Source organism: Lepisma saccharinum, chromosome 16 (assembly GCF_977018435.1).
Source record: "Lepisma saccharinum chromosome 16, izLepSacc3.1, whole genome shotgun sequence".
Lineage (NCBI taxonomy): Eukaryota > Metazoa > Arthropoda > Insecta > Zygentoma > Lepismatidae > Lepisma > Lepisma saccharinum.
In genome coordinates this window covers 1,313,376-1,330,360 of record NC_139244.1, presented here as the reverse complement: position 1 = coordinate 1,330,360, position 16,985 = coordinate 1,313,376, and the positions used below count along the sequence as shown (strand labels likewise).

Here is a 16,985-nt window from a genome sequence, read left to right as displayed (position 1 = left end):
CGTGGCTTGGCTACGTTGATAGGTTGTCTGTTAGGTTTGATTTCCTTAGCATAAATACACATCAAATGTATTATTTATGCTAAGAGAACTAAACCTAATAAGCCTAACCTAACAACTTGTTGACGTCAGGAGGCAAGGTTGCTCTTGCGTTGTGCGATAAAGGAGACCCGTCACTGATCCTAACCTAACAACGCCTGGATATTACTAATTGTCCCACTCTGTACAGTACACCTGTAGTTGTTTGTTTCTCATTTTTTTATTTCCAAAGGATCCATATCCTTACTGCAAATGAAATATATATCCTAGAAGTATATTGTGATAACATTACGTAAAAACTAACACACACTGTATGTAATGTCAATTAATAAATTACCTACGGTCATTATGTTGCTGTTTACTGTACCGCGTGGCATGGTGGAAATATTGCTGCAGCAAGCATCACATGTGCTCAGGTTAATTTTAGGAAAGTTGTGTTGAATTTTGCTGCTAACGTGAGGCCTTTTATATTTTACTATTTTATTGTCAAGAAAGTGCAGTGTTTTTTCACAAGGCGAATAGAATGGGTAAGCATAAGAAAAGGGAACATCAGGAGGAAGAATCGTTCTCACCTGAACATAAGAAACGTAAGTCAATCAAAGAAGAACCGGGTGTAATTAAACTTAAAGAAGAACCAGGTGTGATTAAACAAGAACGAGGTTTAATTAAACAGGAGCCAGCAGATGAAGAGAGGGAACTTACATACGAAGAGAAGCTGGATTTCGTTAGCATAATTGCAAATCCTATGGCACCTCGAAAGTTGGCCAAGAAGTTGTACAAATTGATTAAGAAAGGTAAGTCATTTCAGGCATGATGTCAATATTATATCAATAGTTTAACCAACATTTATTTAAGAGGGCGGGTGACAGACCGTACAACCTCGAAATTTTTTTTCTACAGATTTCGATGTTTTACAAAGCCTAAAATTTATTTCAAGATGAGGAAAAGAACGAGATATTAAGCCCTGAACTTTGACGAGTGTCAAATTCCTCGTATCCCGAACAACTTTTTACCATTTATTTATTTTTGGTAAAATTTCAGTAACCACCAAACGTCTGAAATTCCTTTATTTTCTTCTTTTTCACATTGGTACTTACGTATTCTGCATTCCGAAGGATTCTTCAAGGTGCCATTTCGCTTTTTTCACGCAAATAATCTCAACTTTCAACATATCGAGTAATTCTTGTTTGTTCGTTTTCGCTTGCGTTACACGCAATATGGCGGAGAAATCTTGACTAGCGTTGTCCATGATCAGTGGTTATGCAGTGTTGCAACCTTCTTCATCGAAAAATACCTACTTTCGTGTTACTGATTTTGTATTTTTTCCAGGTTCGAAAACCCCACGAACCATGCACAGATAGCCTCACGGATAGCCCCACGAACCATTCATAAATAGCCCCACGAATCATTTCCGGTAAGGTTAGGTTAGGTAGGGTCACATATAGGTTACAATAGTTAAAAATTGGTTTCGAAAAAAAATATGCGTAGCCCCACACTTCTCGCATATCCCCACGAACCATTGACACACAGCCCCACAAACCATTTGCAGAAACGTACCTTCTTTAGTTACAAAAACACGTGTTTGGAAACATTGACCGGGATTACGTCATCACACACAGGCTACATCCACCTGGAAGTAAATGGATGCAAGAGCTTTCGTGCATCTGTCACACATTTAGGGTGGGTGAAGGTAATTATGAGACAGGGGAAAATGAAGGTAAAAATGAGACAGTGAAATATTGCACTAACGCAGTGTTTCAAACTTTGAATAAAAATCATCAAAAGTTGCCTAGGATCTTGTCTTTCATTATATGTATATTACAGTGTTCTGAAAAAAGTAATTTACTGGGAAAAAATTCTTGACTAAAACTCCTTGTTTTATTTCAAAAAAACTTTCGATGTACCCAGCCATCTATTACTTTAGGAGCAAAATGGAAACCATAACTCATTGAAGGTTTAACTTTAGAGTAACATCAATGAAGAAAAAAAAACGTAAAAAAGTATCTTTGTGACATGAGTTATATCACTTCAATTTAGGTGACAAAATTAGACACGTGAAGATAAAAATGAGACAGCAGATATCTACCTCGCCTATCTTCTTCTTTTCCTTTTATGTATTTATAATGATGTTAAAGATGTCTTAACTTAAAGAAAGTAAAATTGACTATCAAGTCCAGTGGAAAGCACAGAAAACCTTCAACGTGGTGACTACATATTCGTTCGCTTCAGAGGTAATATAAGAAAATATACTGAATTTCGGTACGTGTGTATCGTTCAAGAAGTTCTTGATAAAAGCGATATCCAGATAATGGGAATGAGACATTCAGGAACAAAAGACACGTTTCTTGTAGACGAGAATGACATATCAGTTGCAAGCCTTTCCGATATAATTGGCAAGTTGGAGGTTCCAAAAACTGCTTTTTTGGGGACAGAGTGAAATATCGATTCTCACAGCCAATTGATGTGTTTCAAACGTAGCCTAGTTTTGTTAATTTCCAGCGTGTATTTCAGTTTCTTGAGTTACCATATTGTTTCTTAGTAGTACCATGTTTCAATTACCTATTTTCCTTGTTTATTTAGGCATTCATGAGCTGTATTGAAATGTTAATACCAGTATAGAATGTTCAAATCCGGGAACTTTTCTAACGGTGAAAGCGGCCCCGGCGCCTACCCAGCGTCGAATAACATGGGTACCTGGGGGAAACCCTGGGGGGTAAAGGCGGTCAGGGGCGTGATGCTGATCACATCACCCCCACTCACGACCGGATCAAGAAAGTGTGGGGCGTTACCCCCACACCCCCTATACGCCTTCATGGCGTGGTGCTATGCACAGGGGAACACTTTACCTTTACCTTTATTATAGAATGTTCGTTTTTGATTTTATGGCAAGACCTGTAGGCCTAAACTTTTTGTACAATTGATGTTTTCAAATTTTGTGTTAATGAATAAGATAGCTTCCTGAGGAGGTCTAACATTTCATATTTTCTTAATAATAGTAGCATTGGGCATAGCCTAATATGTTTATGTACTGAACTAGGCCTATCAGTAATAGCTACACAATTTTAGTTTCCTTTATTTCTATGTTTATGGTGAGACATAACTGCTTTACACTGTAAAATGTAGGCTAGGCTATGTTACTTTGCCTATTTCATTAATTTTTTTATTTAATGTGTAGCATATAGGCCTATACAGTATTCATTGTGTCTCCTTATGTTCCTACAGGCCTTCTCATTTCTAAGGATTTCTTGGAGTTTTAACTCTAGAAGCCATAACGATGTCAGTTTTCACGTTACAAAAAAAATATATATGCCAAGTGATTCATATTTTCATGCTCTGTCTCATTATTTCATTCCTACTGTTCCACAGTGCATGGCCATTGAGATATAAGCATGTCTCATTCTTACCTTCATGGTGTCTCATATTTTACCTTTTGTGAGGTTAGAAATTAGACAGTGTTTTTAATTGTTTTTGGACTTTTGGGTGAACATAATCATAACAAGCCAACAAAAATGGAAGTATAACCTGAATTGTGTTGGTATAGCTTTGATTTCATCACAATAAACCAGTTCTAGACAAAGTTCCAATAAAAGATTTAAAACATGTGTCATATTTACCTGCACCCAATGAACGATGCGAGAAAACACTTCCCCGAACTTCCACAATTATAAAGAAACTGCATTCGGTAAGTAATTTCTCCTGTAAAATTGAAGAAATACGTTTTGCGAATATGAAAATATTACCAATCATGTATTTTTCGACATTAATGTGTCTCTGATGCAGAAAAGCTCTTGCCTCCATTATGTTCGACTACGTGAACCAAATGTTCCGTGTGTTCAATGACGTAACCCCCCGGTCAGTGTTTCCAAACTCACCATTGTTTTGTCAGAACATGACAATTTTAACTATGTTTGCCTAACCTAACTTTGCGTGCATGGTTCGCGGGGCTATTTATGAATGGTTTGTGGGGCTATCCGTGCATGGTTCGTGGAGCTATTAGAATGGTTTGTGGGGTTACACGTGCATGGTTCGTGGGGCTATTATTGAATGGTTCGTGGGGCTACTATTGAATGGTTCGTTGGGCTATTTATGATTGGTTTGTGGGGCTATCCATGCATGGTTCGAGGGGCTATTAGAATGGTTTGTGAGGCTATCCGTGAATGGTGTGTTGGGCTATCCGTGCATGGTTTGTGGGGTTTTCGAACCCGGAAAAAAATACAAAATGAGTAACATGAAAGTAGGTATTTTTCGTTGAAGACTGTTGCAACACTGCAAACCCACTGATCATCGACAACCCTAGTCAAGATTTCTCCGCCATATTGTGTGTGAGAGGAACGAAGAATGATTACTCGATATGTGGAAAATTGAAGCTATTTTCGTGAAAAAAGCTAAATCCCACCTTAAACAATGTTTCGCATTGCATAATAGGTAAGTATGAATGTAAAAAATGACGAAATGGACGAGTGAAATCTGTTTTCCCTATACCATACTGTTACCCAATATGTAGCTTTCTAACCATACATTTGTGCATTCAAGCTCTCTCGTACATGGTGATTTTGGTATGAATATGGTATGGCATTTTGTTTCTGAAATACTCTTTAGTGGAGCATAAAGTACATTAGTATATGTTTTACCCAAAGCTATAACAACAAGCTGAATTAACCCAGGTGTGTAGAGTGACATTTTGAATTCTTAGTTGTCACGTGCCAGTTCGGAAGACAATGAGAAATGCAAGGAAGAAATGTTTCCCGAGAGCGATGACAGATGGCAGCACGCCATATAAAGAAGAACAGAGTTCATTGTAGAAACTAGGAGCTGAGAAGAGCCATGATATATATTATAGTAAATGCAAAATATATATAAAGGAAGAGTATAAAAATTATAGAAGGAGTGAATGAAATGTTGTATATAGCGAATTAAGATAAATAAGAATATGCTCATATATGAAACAATTAGGAAAGTTAATAAGCGAGCAAATGAATTCAGAAATGTATCTCTCCTTTTTGATCCTCTGACGAAGAGAACATCGTCAGCTTTTGTATTTGTCCGTCCCTCGGTGGCGCTGTGTCAAATTAGATGCCCCGAAGCACTTACGGTTGCACTTCTTATTAGACGCACTGGGCCACAGGCAGTGCTTGCTGTTAACGATCCTGGGCTATTCCCCTTTTGGTCGTTACATAGGAGGTGGCGCTATTGTCAGTTTACTCGATCCTACTCTTTCTATAAGTATAGCTTGTATCGTTTGCCAAAGAAACGGGGAAAGCGACCGCATATATGTAATAAATAAGATCACGATTTAAAAGGGAAGAAATAAATTAAAAGAAGAAGAAGCCTTTTCCTAAAAATAGAAGGAAGAAAAGAAGAAGCCTTTTCCCAAATCAAAGAAAAGAAGAAGCCTTTTCAAAAAATAAAAAGAAGTAGACTTTTCCAAAAAATAGAAAGAAGAAAAGAAGTATTTTCCAAACATAGAAAGAAGAAGAAGTCTTTTCCAAAAAGTAGAAGAAGTATTTTCCAAACATAGTAAGAAGAAAGAAGAAGAAAAGAGGAAGAAGTATTTTCCAAAAGTAGAAGGAAGAAAAGAAGAAGAAGCCTTTTTCCTAGAAATTACGAGAAGAAAGAAGAAGATGATTTCCTTTCAATTATTCATATATGTATAAGAAGAATATAACTGACGTAAATTTGGAATCAGCATATATGTGTATACAAGCTTCACTAGTATATATTTTCTCTGTATTGTGTATAGTTTTGAGAATATAGATCCGCATTTAACTATATCCTCTTGTCTATAAAACGCTTTCTTATTTGGAATTCTCGAATAAAGAACCTATCCCCTGAGATTAAGATATCTGTAGCCGTGGTATAAATAAGATTTAAGTACGTACCCCCCAAAGGGCGTAGCATAGTTGAATGTAGAGGAACTGGGATCACCACAGTTTCAGTTAGGATAGCAAATTACAGAACTTACTGAGTAAATTATTTAAAAAAAAGGAAGCTGTTTATTGTAGGGTGACTCACCAAAATCTTCACCAGATAATGTCCAAGTTTATACTTAGAAATTTGATGTTTTCCTAATTTGTTGAAGAGTTGCACCCTTGACCCCCGCACCCCCTCGAGAAAGTGAAATTTTTGCATGGTTTATGAAAATTGTGTTGATTGTGAATGTTTTCAGTTGTTTATAGCTTGCGGAAATATGTTATTGTGAAGTACATATGTTACCTTATGGTGGAGCTCAATGGCGCAAGTGAATATATCACCCAACATGGCATTTCACATAATTTTATGTCCTTAGGTTAGGTTTGGGACTGAGAGTTATTTTCAGCATGTTGTTTCTCTATTTGAGTGTGCAAAAGGTCTGTTTTTAGTAATAAAACACAGCGAAAGTCAGGGGCGGTACTGATATTGTTGCAGTGTTGCACAATGATTGGATATTTTACCATGAAATTTCATGCTTTTTGTTACTATTTTTTTTCATTGCTTTCCTATTAAATATGTTGGAGCAATTTTACAATACCGGACCATTCCCCGATTTCGTTCATATTTCGCATACTTAATGATTTTGGGCTTCTAATCACGAATCTGCAGTTAATATTTGGGGGTCACGTGTAGAAATTCGAAAAAAAAAAAAGGGGTCCGTGATCACAACCAACAATGCACGATTGCTCATTATTTACCGGAAGATTTGTGTTTCCCATACCTAAGAAACTAAATTACAACCCCAAATTTTAACTATGTTTGCCTAACCTAAGCTAACCTAACCTTATCGTGAATGGTTTTTGGGGCTATGCGTGAATTTTGTGTGTGGCCTGTGATCGCAACCGACAATGCATGATTGCTCATTATTTAGTGGAAGATTTCAAAAACATGGTTTCCATTCTCGTATGCAGAGAACGATTGCGGTAATTGAAAAGTTTATTATACAACTTCTGCACGTCAAATAACAATATCAACACGTCACCCCCACATGTTAACCTCAGATACTTCTTCGGGACTACGTATTTTGTGAGTATAAGAAGTAGGATAGAAATTACAGCTGTGTTCGGTATTGTAAAATCTTACGAATATATTGAACTTTTAAACAAATAATTTTACCCTTGATTGCTTCAAAAAAGCTAATTCCATTATGATCCGTTAAAAGAAGGAAGCAACCTGCGAGATTTCACAGTCTATGGGTAAACGTACAGGTCAACATTGCAGAGCCGAAGCAACACCTGACCTCTACAGCGAGGATTATTGGAGTGAGGTTCAACGCCGTTGTTCCTATCCTCATGCCTAAGCCGACTGCTCGTTGCAGAGACTGTGCAACAAACCAAGGTCACCCACCAGGCGCAGGCAGGGAAGAAGACTTCACGACAAACCGGCAGGAAACTCTGGGATGTTAATTGTTTTTTACGTTGTTTGAAAGCAATGGCATGCGAACAGTAGGCAAGGTCTTACTGTCCTGTGTCTTAGAACAACAGACAAAATCTTCACGTTAGGTAAAGATAAATATTTTATTTTGGGGAGAATTTTAGCCTAATTTACTAACCTTACCACCAATCTAAATTCAGTTTAAAATATAACTTACCGTATATAAGTGGAGTGCTAGTTATCTTCCCTGATGTTGTGGCGTGGGCACTGGGACTAATTGTCTATTCTTATACGAGGGGCGTATCATAAAGAATTACACTTTATTGTTTTAATGCAAAATGAAATGGTGTAATTCCACGGACTGCGCAGGATGGGCGCATAGGTACCTTGTCTACCGCCAGGTGGCAGCACCATGTGATAGTGCGTAGTCTGTGGCCTGTGCAGCCGTCGAAGCACAACGTCACGAGTGCTGTTGTGGACAACATGGAACAAGATGAACGTGGTCAACGATGGACGAGTTGGTTTTTGTGGAAGGAAGGGGAAACAACGGCACGTATCCATAGACGGTTAGTGACTGTGTGTGGCGAGTATGCAGTGTCACGGAAAACTGTGTATAATTGGGTAACTGGCTGGAAAAACGGTCAAACGTCGACGGAGAAGGGAAAGAGTCCAGGGCGACATGTGAGTGTGAAAACAGACGCAAACATCGCGCATGTGGAAAATGTCATACTGGAGAACAGGCGTGTGACGTTTACGGAACTGGAGAGGATTACGGGATTAAGCAGACGAACCCTGCAACGCATTGTGCACAGTGACTTGAAAATGGGTAAAGTGTCAGCTCGGTGGGTACCGAAATGTCTTAACGCATGCCACAAACAACAACGCGTAGACATTTCCAGGGAGCTTTTGGAACCAGAATCCAGCTGATTTCATGGGGAAGCTTGTGACAGGTGATGAAGTGTGGCTGCATTACCACGAACCGGAAACCAAATCCCAATCCATGTAGTGGAAACATAAGGGTAGCCCCCCACCCAAGAAATTCAAAACAGCGCCCACGGCTGGGAAACAAATGGCCACTGTGTTTTGGGATAGTGATGGCATCATCCTCATTGATTGGCTACCGAGGGGAACCATCGTTAACAGTGCAGTCTACGTGGCAACACTGACGCGGTTGCGTCATGCAATTCAAAAGAAGAGGCAAGGCAAATGGGACAAAGGTGTGCTTCTCCAACATGACAATGCCCGGCCGCACACCAGTCATGAAACAACAGCTGCTATTGACCGACTGGGTTTCGAGGTGTTACCACATCCAGCATACTCTCCCGATTTGGCACCGTCCGATTTTCACTTGTTTGGCGCCATGAAGAAGCCCCTGCGTGGTCACCATTTCAACAATTGTGAGGAACTCCATGAGGCTGTCCAGCGATGGGTGCACACAACTCCAAAGAACTGGTTTCAAAATGGTCTCGAACAACTTCCACACCGCTGGCATAAGTGTCTACAGCTCCAGGGGGACTATGTTGAGAAAGTGCATATAGCCGATTAAATGTATCCATGTCTGTATGTATCGAATACAATAAAGTGCAATTCTTTATGATACGCCCCTCGTAGTTGCGATATTTAGTGTACTTGTTCAAAATACTGATTAATATTATTGGGTGAGTCCAATTACATAGAAGAAGATGAATTTATCAGAGTTTTCCTTCACAATATTCAACATTTGAATCTGAACATTAAGGTACTTCTTACGTAACACAAAAAACACAATTCTGCACAATATTGTTGCCGAACAAATGGAAACTTCAAATTTTGCATGATAATTATTAATTATACCACCTCGAAGGTATCATGTGGCATTTTGCGGATCCTGCGAAAGGATATATATATTCGCTGCAACCACCAACACTCCAAACCATGAGCTGCCACTGGCGAAAGTACACAAGCCATGCTTTGGGATCAAATACATCTGTTGTTTGTGTTTTCCGCATGCGGGAACCAATTTTATGCTATGTAAGACATCAAAATCTGTAGATTTAAAATAAAATTCAACATAATTTTCAAGGGGCTACAGTTTGTCAAAGGCCTTGGCTCTTACATGAACATACAGAAATATTAATTTTTTACTGCATAAAAATTTTGAAGGTCTGATGATTCACTCTCCAGGCCTGCCTGGATCACATTTTTAAATGTATTGTATTTATTTACATTTTTATCATGAATGTTGCTAAGGTTTCACTATTGTTCAGTTATAAATGTGCTTGAAGCAATAGAACATTTTCTAAAACAAAATATTCAATTTAAATAACTCAGCACATTATTTCAGAATTCCTACAGTGAAAGTGAATCTAGTGCGTTTCTTCCTCATTTTGTTGGAATGGTGGTGAGTTGTGCAACTGCTACTTTAATATATCTTGTCATGGACGTCCGCAGGATTTTTTCCAGGGAGGGGCAAGGAAGGTATTTTTTCCAGGGGGGGCAACATGGCATATTTTCCCCAATAATAGTGTTCATCCCTCAACAAACATTGCTTAAATTTGAATTTATCATGTTCGTGCAATAATTAACACACATTATTGCGGCTGAAATTAAATTATATGTGTGAAATATGTAATTTTTTGTTGACTTTTGTTTTCCAGGGGGGGCCATGCCCCCCCCCCCCCCTTGTCCCCCCTTCTGGGCGCCCATGTATCTTGTTAAGTTTATTCAGTTTAAAATATTTTAATCATTACAGCGGCATTCCATGAAAACTGGCCCTACTCCATGTAAATAACAAAATTAATCAATCTGAAAGATATTATTGTTTTTAAATTATATTAGGTTTAAATGTTTGTGAATGCATACAATTTGTATTTGTGACTTAACAAAAAAATACTAGCATCTGTAGTCTATATGCTCACAAACAAAAGCAAACTTTTCTATATTTTTAAAGCATCACATGCACAACACATTTTTGTAAATGCTTTTCATGTATTCAGACTGTCTCACCATACTAAAATTTTTGTTTTTCATTTGTTAGCAGACACCACAAAGTATTTCATAATTCTATGAAATCAGTTCATTATGGATAATTTAATCAAATCTCATGTCTAGAATCTTACATTACGAGGGTCACTATTTATATTTTGAGCCTTGGCAACACTGATTGAAGTTAGGCATGATTTGACGTTTGCACGGAATCGTCTGGCATTATTGACCATAACTTACTTCAAATGTTTTGTCAATAGCTTCATTTGTGTTGTTTATGTTGCCTTGGAGATTGCGCGACAACAATAAAATGGAATTAACTCGTGAACATTTTCATGCAATGATTTTTTACGATTTTCGACGTGGATTATCAAGACAAGAGTGCATCGATCAACTTACTTCCACATTTGGCGATGAAGCCCCATCCTTTGCCACTGTGAAACGCTGGTATAACGAATTTAATCGTGGCCGCCATTCGCTCACCGACAAGATTCGCGAAGGTCGTCCAAAATCAGTTGTTGTTCAAGAAAACATTGATGCTGTGCAAAACCTAATGCTGCAAGATCGTCATGTGACATACTGTGAGATGGAGGCAACCATAGGCATTAGTTCCACCAGCATATATAAAATATTACATGATCATTTAGCTGTGAGAAAGGTATGTTCTCGTTGGATCCCACACAATTTGACAAAAACTCAAAAAGACGCTCGCGTCAATTGGTGCAAACAAATGCTCAATAAATACAATTGTGGTGCTTCAAAAGACGTATATAAGATTGTAACAGGTGACGAATCATGGATATATGCATATGAGCCAGAACGTAAACAGCAGTCGACTGTATGGGTGTTTCAAGATGAACCCAATCCAACAAAAGTTGTTCGCTCTCGAAGCACATCGAAACAAATGGTCGCCTTTTTTTTTCAGGAAAACTGGTCATGTGGCAACTGTGCCTTTAGAGGAACGTAGAACGGTCAACTCTGAATGGTACACAACAATTTGTTTGCCAGAGTTCTTCGGTCAAATACGGAAAACAAACAAACGCTGTCGGATCATTCTTCATCAAGACAATGCCAGGTGTCACACATCTCGTCTAACAACCGACTTTATGAACAGTCAAAAAATAGAATTGATGGGTCATCTGCCGTACAGTCCTGATTTGGCACCCAATGACTTCTTCTTGTTCCCGAATGTCAAGAATAAATTGCGTGGACAACGATTTTCGTCGGCGGAAGATGCCGTTGATGCATTCAAAAACCATATTATGGAGGTGTCTCAAGAAGATTGGAAAAACTGCTTTGACAAATGGGTCAAATGAATGCAAAAGTGTATTGACCATAAAGGAGAATACTTCGAAAATCAATAAAGCAGTTTTCAATGCCAAATTCCTGTTTTTTCATTGTTAGGCTCAAAATATAAATAGTGACCCTCGTAGATGTAAAATGTCACACACAAAATTCTGGAATGCCCCTACACAGTCTAAAGTTTGAAAGTTATAGTATAGTATAGTACATTTGTAGATTGCGGGGAGCGAATACGGAATATAGAGAATGTCTTCAATTTGGTTAATATTTGGTATACTAACTAAATTTGGCCTTCTAATCACGAATCTGTTGTTAAAATGTGGGGCTCGCGTGTGGAAATCGGGGAAAAAAGGCGATAAAAGTTGATTTTTTTAGAGCTGTATCGCATTGTTTTATGAACAAAATTTTAACTAAGCTTGCCTAACCTAACCTTACCGGATATGGTTTGTGGGGCTATCCATGAATGATTCGTGGGGCTACCCATGCATAATGTTAAAATTTCTACACGTGACCCCCGCATTTTAACAACAGATTCGTGATCAGAGGGCCAAATTTAGTTAGTATACGAAATATTAACGAAATTGGAGACATTCTCTATATTGTGCAATCATACCAATTGCGGCGACTAATTTCAAACACTGATCTAAACTATTTCTGGGATTTGAACAGGAACCTATTGTTAACAAGTAATTTGCATTAACTATATGGTGTCATGGATGTCTCAACAAAAGAATACATTATTTTTCTGCTACAGGTTCTCTCCCCTCTAAAACCAACTTCACTCTTATCGTAGTAACCTGAGTGTTTTACATGAACTTTGAATAGATATAGTGTTTATTAATTTTGAATATAAATTCATTAATAGTTCTTAAGACATTATTTGTAATTCATATTATTCTCGTCTTGTACCAGCTTCAAAACAGAAGACATTCTTACGCTATGGTCTCAAAGATGTCCAGGCAAGGATCCGCAAGGGAGAAACTGGGTAAGTGTTCTATTTGTAGTGAGTTAGGGGTGTGATTTGTATAAAGTAGAGATTGGACACAATGTCATCACATCTGGTAAACATTGGATTTTTCATTACTTGCATGACTCATATTCTGGCGATCAAATTAACTTGGGGGAAGAAGCATCAGATAATCTTTTTATTTATTGTATTCACATGTGTGTCCATTAGAAGGCTGCATGAAGGGAATTTCACTCGAGCACCTGATAGTTTGCACGGGCGACGCTAGATGTATGATACTGAAAAGTTTTCTGCTTGAAAGCTTTCGTAGTGGTGCACTAAAAGTATTTTTTTGAACAAACAAAGAGAAGGACAAGCATGAAATTTAAAATTGTTCTTGACAAACTATTACCAGTGGTTACGGTAAAATTAGTGTACTAAATAAGACCTCTAGGAAAAGTTCATGTTTTGAACTTTTGTTGTTGCAATTTTGTGGGTTGTGTTTGGTAGATATTAGGATTAATAATGTTATTATGAAATTTGACTATAATTGGTGCTTCACACTGCGACGTTTGTGCCATTGCTACATTTAATTACTGTAAACAAAGAAAATAAAGGGATAAATCAATGAAATTCGGAGTAATCTCAAAAAAAATTACAGAGGTAGAGGAGAGCATATTTTGGGGGTTCCCCCTTTTTACTACAATTATGATTTTTATAAAGAGTAGTAATGGTAATATCATTCTCATTGTTATGTACATCCACAACAATAACTGGTACCTCCCCGATGGCACAGTGGTAGCGTCGTTGCCTTGTAATCAAGGGGTCTCGGGTTCGATACCCGGTGGAGGCACATAGCAGTTCGGATCCAACTTCAAACTGTAGGTCCAATCTCAATTAGTATTTCTGTGCATAAAGTGGACTTAAAACACAAACTCGAACAAAACAATACAAACAAAGCAACCATTTTCCACAGGCACTCACATTTTACAGACATTTTTTAGTTCTGCAGGAAATGAAATATGAGACACAGTAGCTCAATTTTGAGATCATTTGGCCACCACATGGGTTCAAATCCTCATCTGGACCAGGAATTATTCCAAGTCCTTTCCAGTCCTTTCTGTGTGGCTCTTGAGACCCATCCAACCTTGTATGAATGGGCACCTGATGGGTAAAGTGCCCAACTGTAACTGAGATCAGGGCCTCTCCGATGGCACAGTGGTAGCGTCATTGCCTTGTAAGCAAGAGGTCACAGGTTCAATACCTGGTGGAGGCACATAGTGGTTCGGATCCCACTTTAAACTGTAGGTCCAGTCCCGATTAGCCTTACTGTGCATAAAGTGGACATAAAACAAAAAAATCAATCAATATAATAGAGATCAAGAATATGTGGAGCTCCATACCTTGACATCACCCCATATACCTTCATAGAATGTGTACACACACACGGGGGTACCGGATACTTTTACCTTACAGAAAATTAAGAACCGTATTTGCCAGCATAAAAGATGCACTTGTTTCCCTTAAAAAGATGCCTGAAAAACAGGGTGCGTCTTATATGCCGATACTCTCTGTTCTGAGTTAGCCAATTTCTTTCTTGCTTTCTTTCTATGTGTGACGAACATTAAAATGTATTCTTTTCCTAGTTAGATTATGTAAGTTATTGTTGAAAATAGACCTACATGTTACTTTATATTTGAATACTGTAAATTAATGATAAATTCAGTAATAAAGCTATTTTTCTCAAAAGTGTGTACGGAAAATGGGGTGCGTCTTATACACTGGTGCTTGATTGATTGAGTTGGCGTTTGAAGTCCAATTTATACACAGTAAGGCAAATTCGGACTGGACCTACAGTTTAAAGTTGGATCCAAACCACTATGTGCCTCCACCGGGTATCAAACTCGGGACCCCTTGGTTACAAGGTGACTATGCTACCACTGCGCCATTTGGGAGTTATACACCGGTGCATCTTATATGCCAGCAAATACGTTATTACTCAATAATATGGAGATGCAGCCCGTGAATTCTCCAGTAATATAGGTTGTGATTAATCACATTGATGAAAGCATGAAACACTACTTGTATCATTATCAAGTTTACATGTAAAAACTTACATCAATGTTGATGTTTTTAGGATTGTTGTGTTCGCGGGAGATGTAACACCTATTGAAATGATGTGCCACCTGCCTGCCGTGTGTGAAGACAAGAGCATGCCATACATTTACACCCCTTCCAGACAGGACATTGGCACCGCGATGGGCGTGAGGCGAGGGTGCCTGATGGTGATGGTGAGGAAGCACGCAGACTATGAGGACTTGTTCGATGAGTGCAAGAAGGAAATAAAACTCATTCCGTTGCCCCTGTGAAGTGAGTGGGTGCAAACGTTTCATTCAAGATTTCAAGATGGTGAAATCTGATTTTGTTTTCTTACTATGTGCATCAATTCAGTGTAATAAAGTTGTTAATGTAATGAAACAAGGGTTATCTATGTTCTTCTTCACTTCAGAACAGTGCAATGAAGCGGCAACATCACTTTGTTTTTAGGGGACCAAGAAGGAAATAAAATGCCGGAAAATGTAAAATTTGGAAAAAAAAAATTAACATCTCGGTTCCACTCGACTAGCTTTTCTAGGCTATGATAAGCAAATAGAAGTTTTAAGTACAGCATGTTTCAAAATTCCTGCAACTGAAATTTTGATCGCTTATAACAGCAAGAGATATTTGCACCAAGTTTTCTGCACAGGAGAGCCTCATCCGTTGAGAATTTTTCAATACTTAACACTATCAGTAATTTGTGCAGGAAATTTTACATATTAATCAGTGGTTCATTGTGTTCCAAAAAACCACTTTTGGGTGAGAAAAATATGTAAGAAACTATCAAAGGGTCATAGACATCAGTGTGTTTGAATGTTATATCTCTTGATCCCACGTCAATCCCAATATGAAACTTTGCATAACTTTATTCTTACGTGCACAAGAAAAATTCCAAATAGTTAAGAATATCACTTTTTCAGATATTAAAGGTCATTGACCTTGGCAGTACTACACATTCAAATATAAGTGTGTTAAATATATTTTTAAAGGTCATTTCGAGTGTTTTCCCGTGGGCCACAAATCACATCTCTAATTCCAATAGCAACTGAGTTCTGATCCTTTGAAGTTGACAAAGTGCTGGCCAAAACTTAAATTTGCCCCTCTGTAATACCAAAACTTAGAGTATTTCGATGCTTGAATTTGGTATCTATATTGCATCCATTGAGGTATGCCTATGTGCAAAAAAATCTGAAAATTTGGAGAGGTTCAGTTTGAAAATGCCTTTTTTCTGTTACACTTTGGGGAATACTCTCTACAATTTTACACCTATTACATTTTATTATTATTATTATTATTATTATTTTTTGGAGTGGATGCTGAAACTTCTAAATATCCTTATGAATTAATATTTACAGCCAACATTGCTTTTTACCGTATTTACATGTGTATAATGCACACCCTTGTTTTTGATGGGGAAAAGTGAAATACAATTATATCTCATATATAATGCTCAGTATGATTCAGGTTCAAGAAATGGCTTTCTTAGTTGTAGGTTGTATAGTTGTTGCTATTCCGATCAAGAGCGAATGACATCACACCTGTTGCTAACAATATCGAGAATATTGTCTTGTGTATACAGTGTGTCATCCAGGGAGTCGTAACGTACCCAATTTGCGTTACACGTTACGTTCCATTTTGTAGGAGGAAGAGTATGGTTCAGCTGCTGGTACCCATGTAACGTAACGAAATGCAATATGTTACAGACTGACGTTACAGAGAACGTAACAAAATGTATTATGGTAGATATTAACGTTATAAAGGAACGGAACGAAATGAGCACATTGGAACATAACGTAATATGCAATATGGTATATACTACCGTTACAAGGATACAAGGAACGTAGTAACGAAATGCATTGTGGTATATACTAGCGTTACAAAAAAACGTAACGAAATGCAACATGGTAGTAAATAACGGTACATAGGAACGTAATGAATGCAATCCTCCGTAACGGAACGAAGTGAAAGGCAATATGGTTAATTAACGTTACATAGGAATGTAACAAAATGTAAACCACTGTAGCGGAACGGAACAAAATGCAGTTGGGTACATACCATCTGCATAAGGAACGTAAATAAATTCAGTATGGTAGATGTTAACGTTACAAGGAAAGAACAATTCACAAATGTTTGCTAGTAACGTTATAGGTGCGTGACAAATATAATCTATTAAACATCAAGGAAGAAAAAGGAATAGCCCAAATCTCTTGCCATTCATTGGAACATTGCGAAAAATAACTCAGTATATTGTGTGGGATTAATGTTTCGTTAAAAATATGGTTGTTTGTAAATTAAT

The 16,985-nt window shown here is 37.8% G+C and overlaps 1 protein-coding gene across 1 annotated transcript; it reads left to right on the top strand.

Annotated features, from left to right (window-relative positions):
• Window positions 1-395: 395 nt before the first annotated feature.
• Window positions 396-15,090, top strand: NHP2 (NHP2 ribonucleoprotein). Its single transcript, XM_083137095.1, has 3 exons — window positions 396-830; window positions 12,559-12,631; window positions 14,730-15,090. Exons 1-3 carry the CDS (start codon window positions 560-562, stop codon window positions 14,959-14,961), a joined length of 576 nt encoding a protein of 191 aa, XP_082993221.1. The 5' UTR covers window positions 396-559; the 3' UTR covers window positions 14,962-15,090.
• Window positions 15,091-16,985: the final 1,895 nt, after the last annotated feature.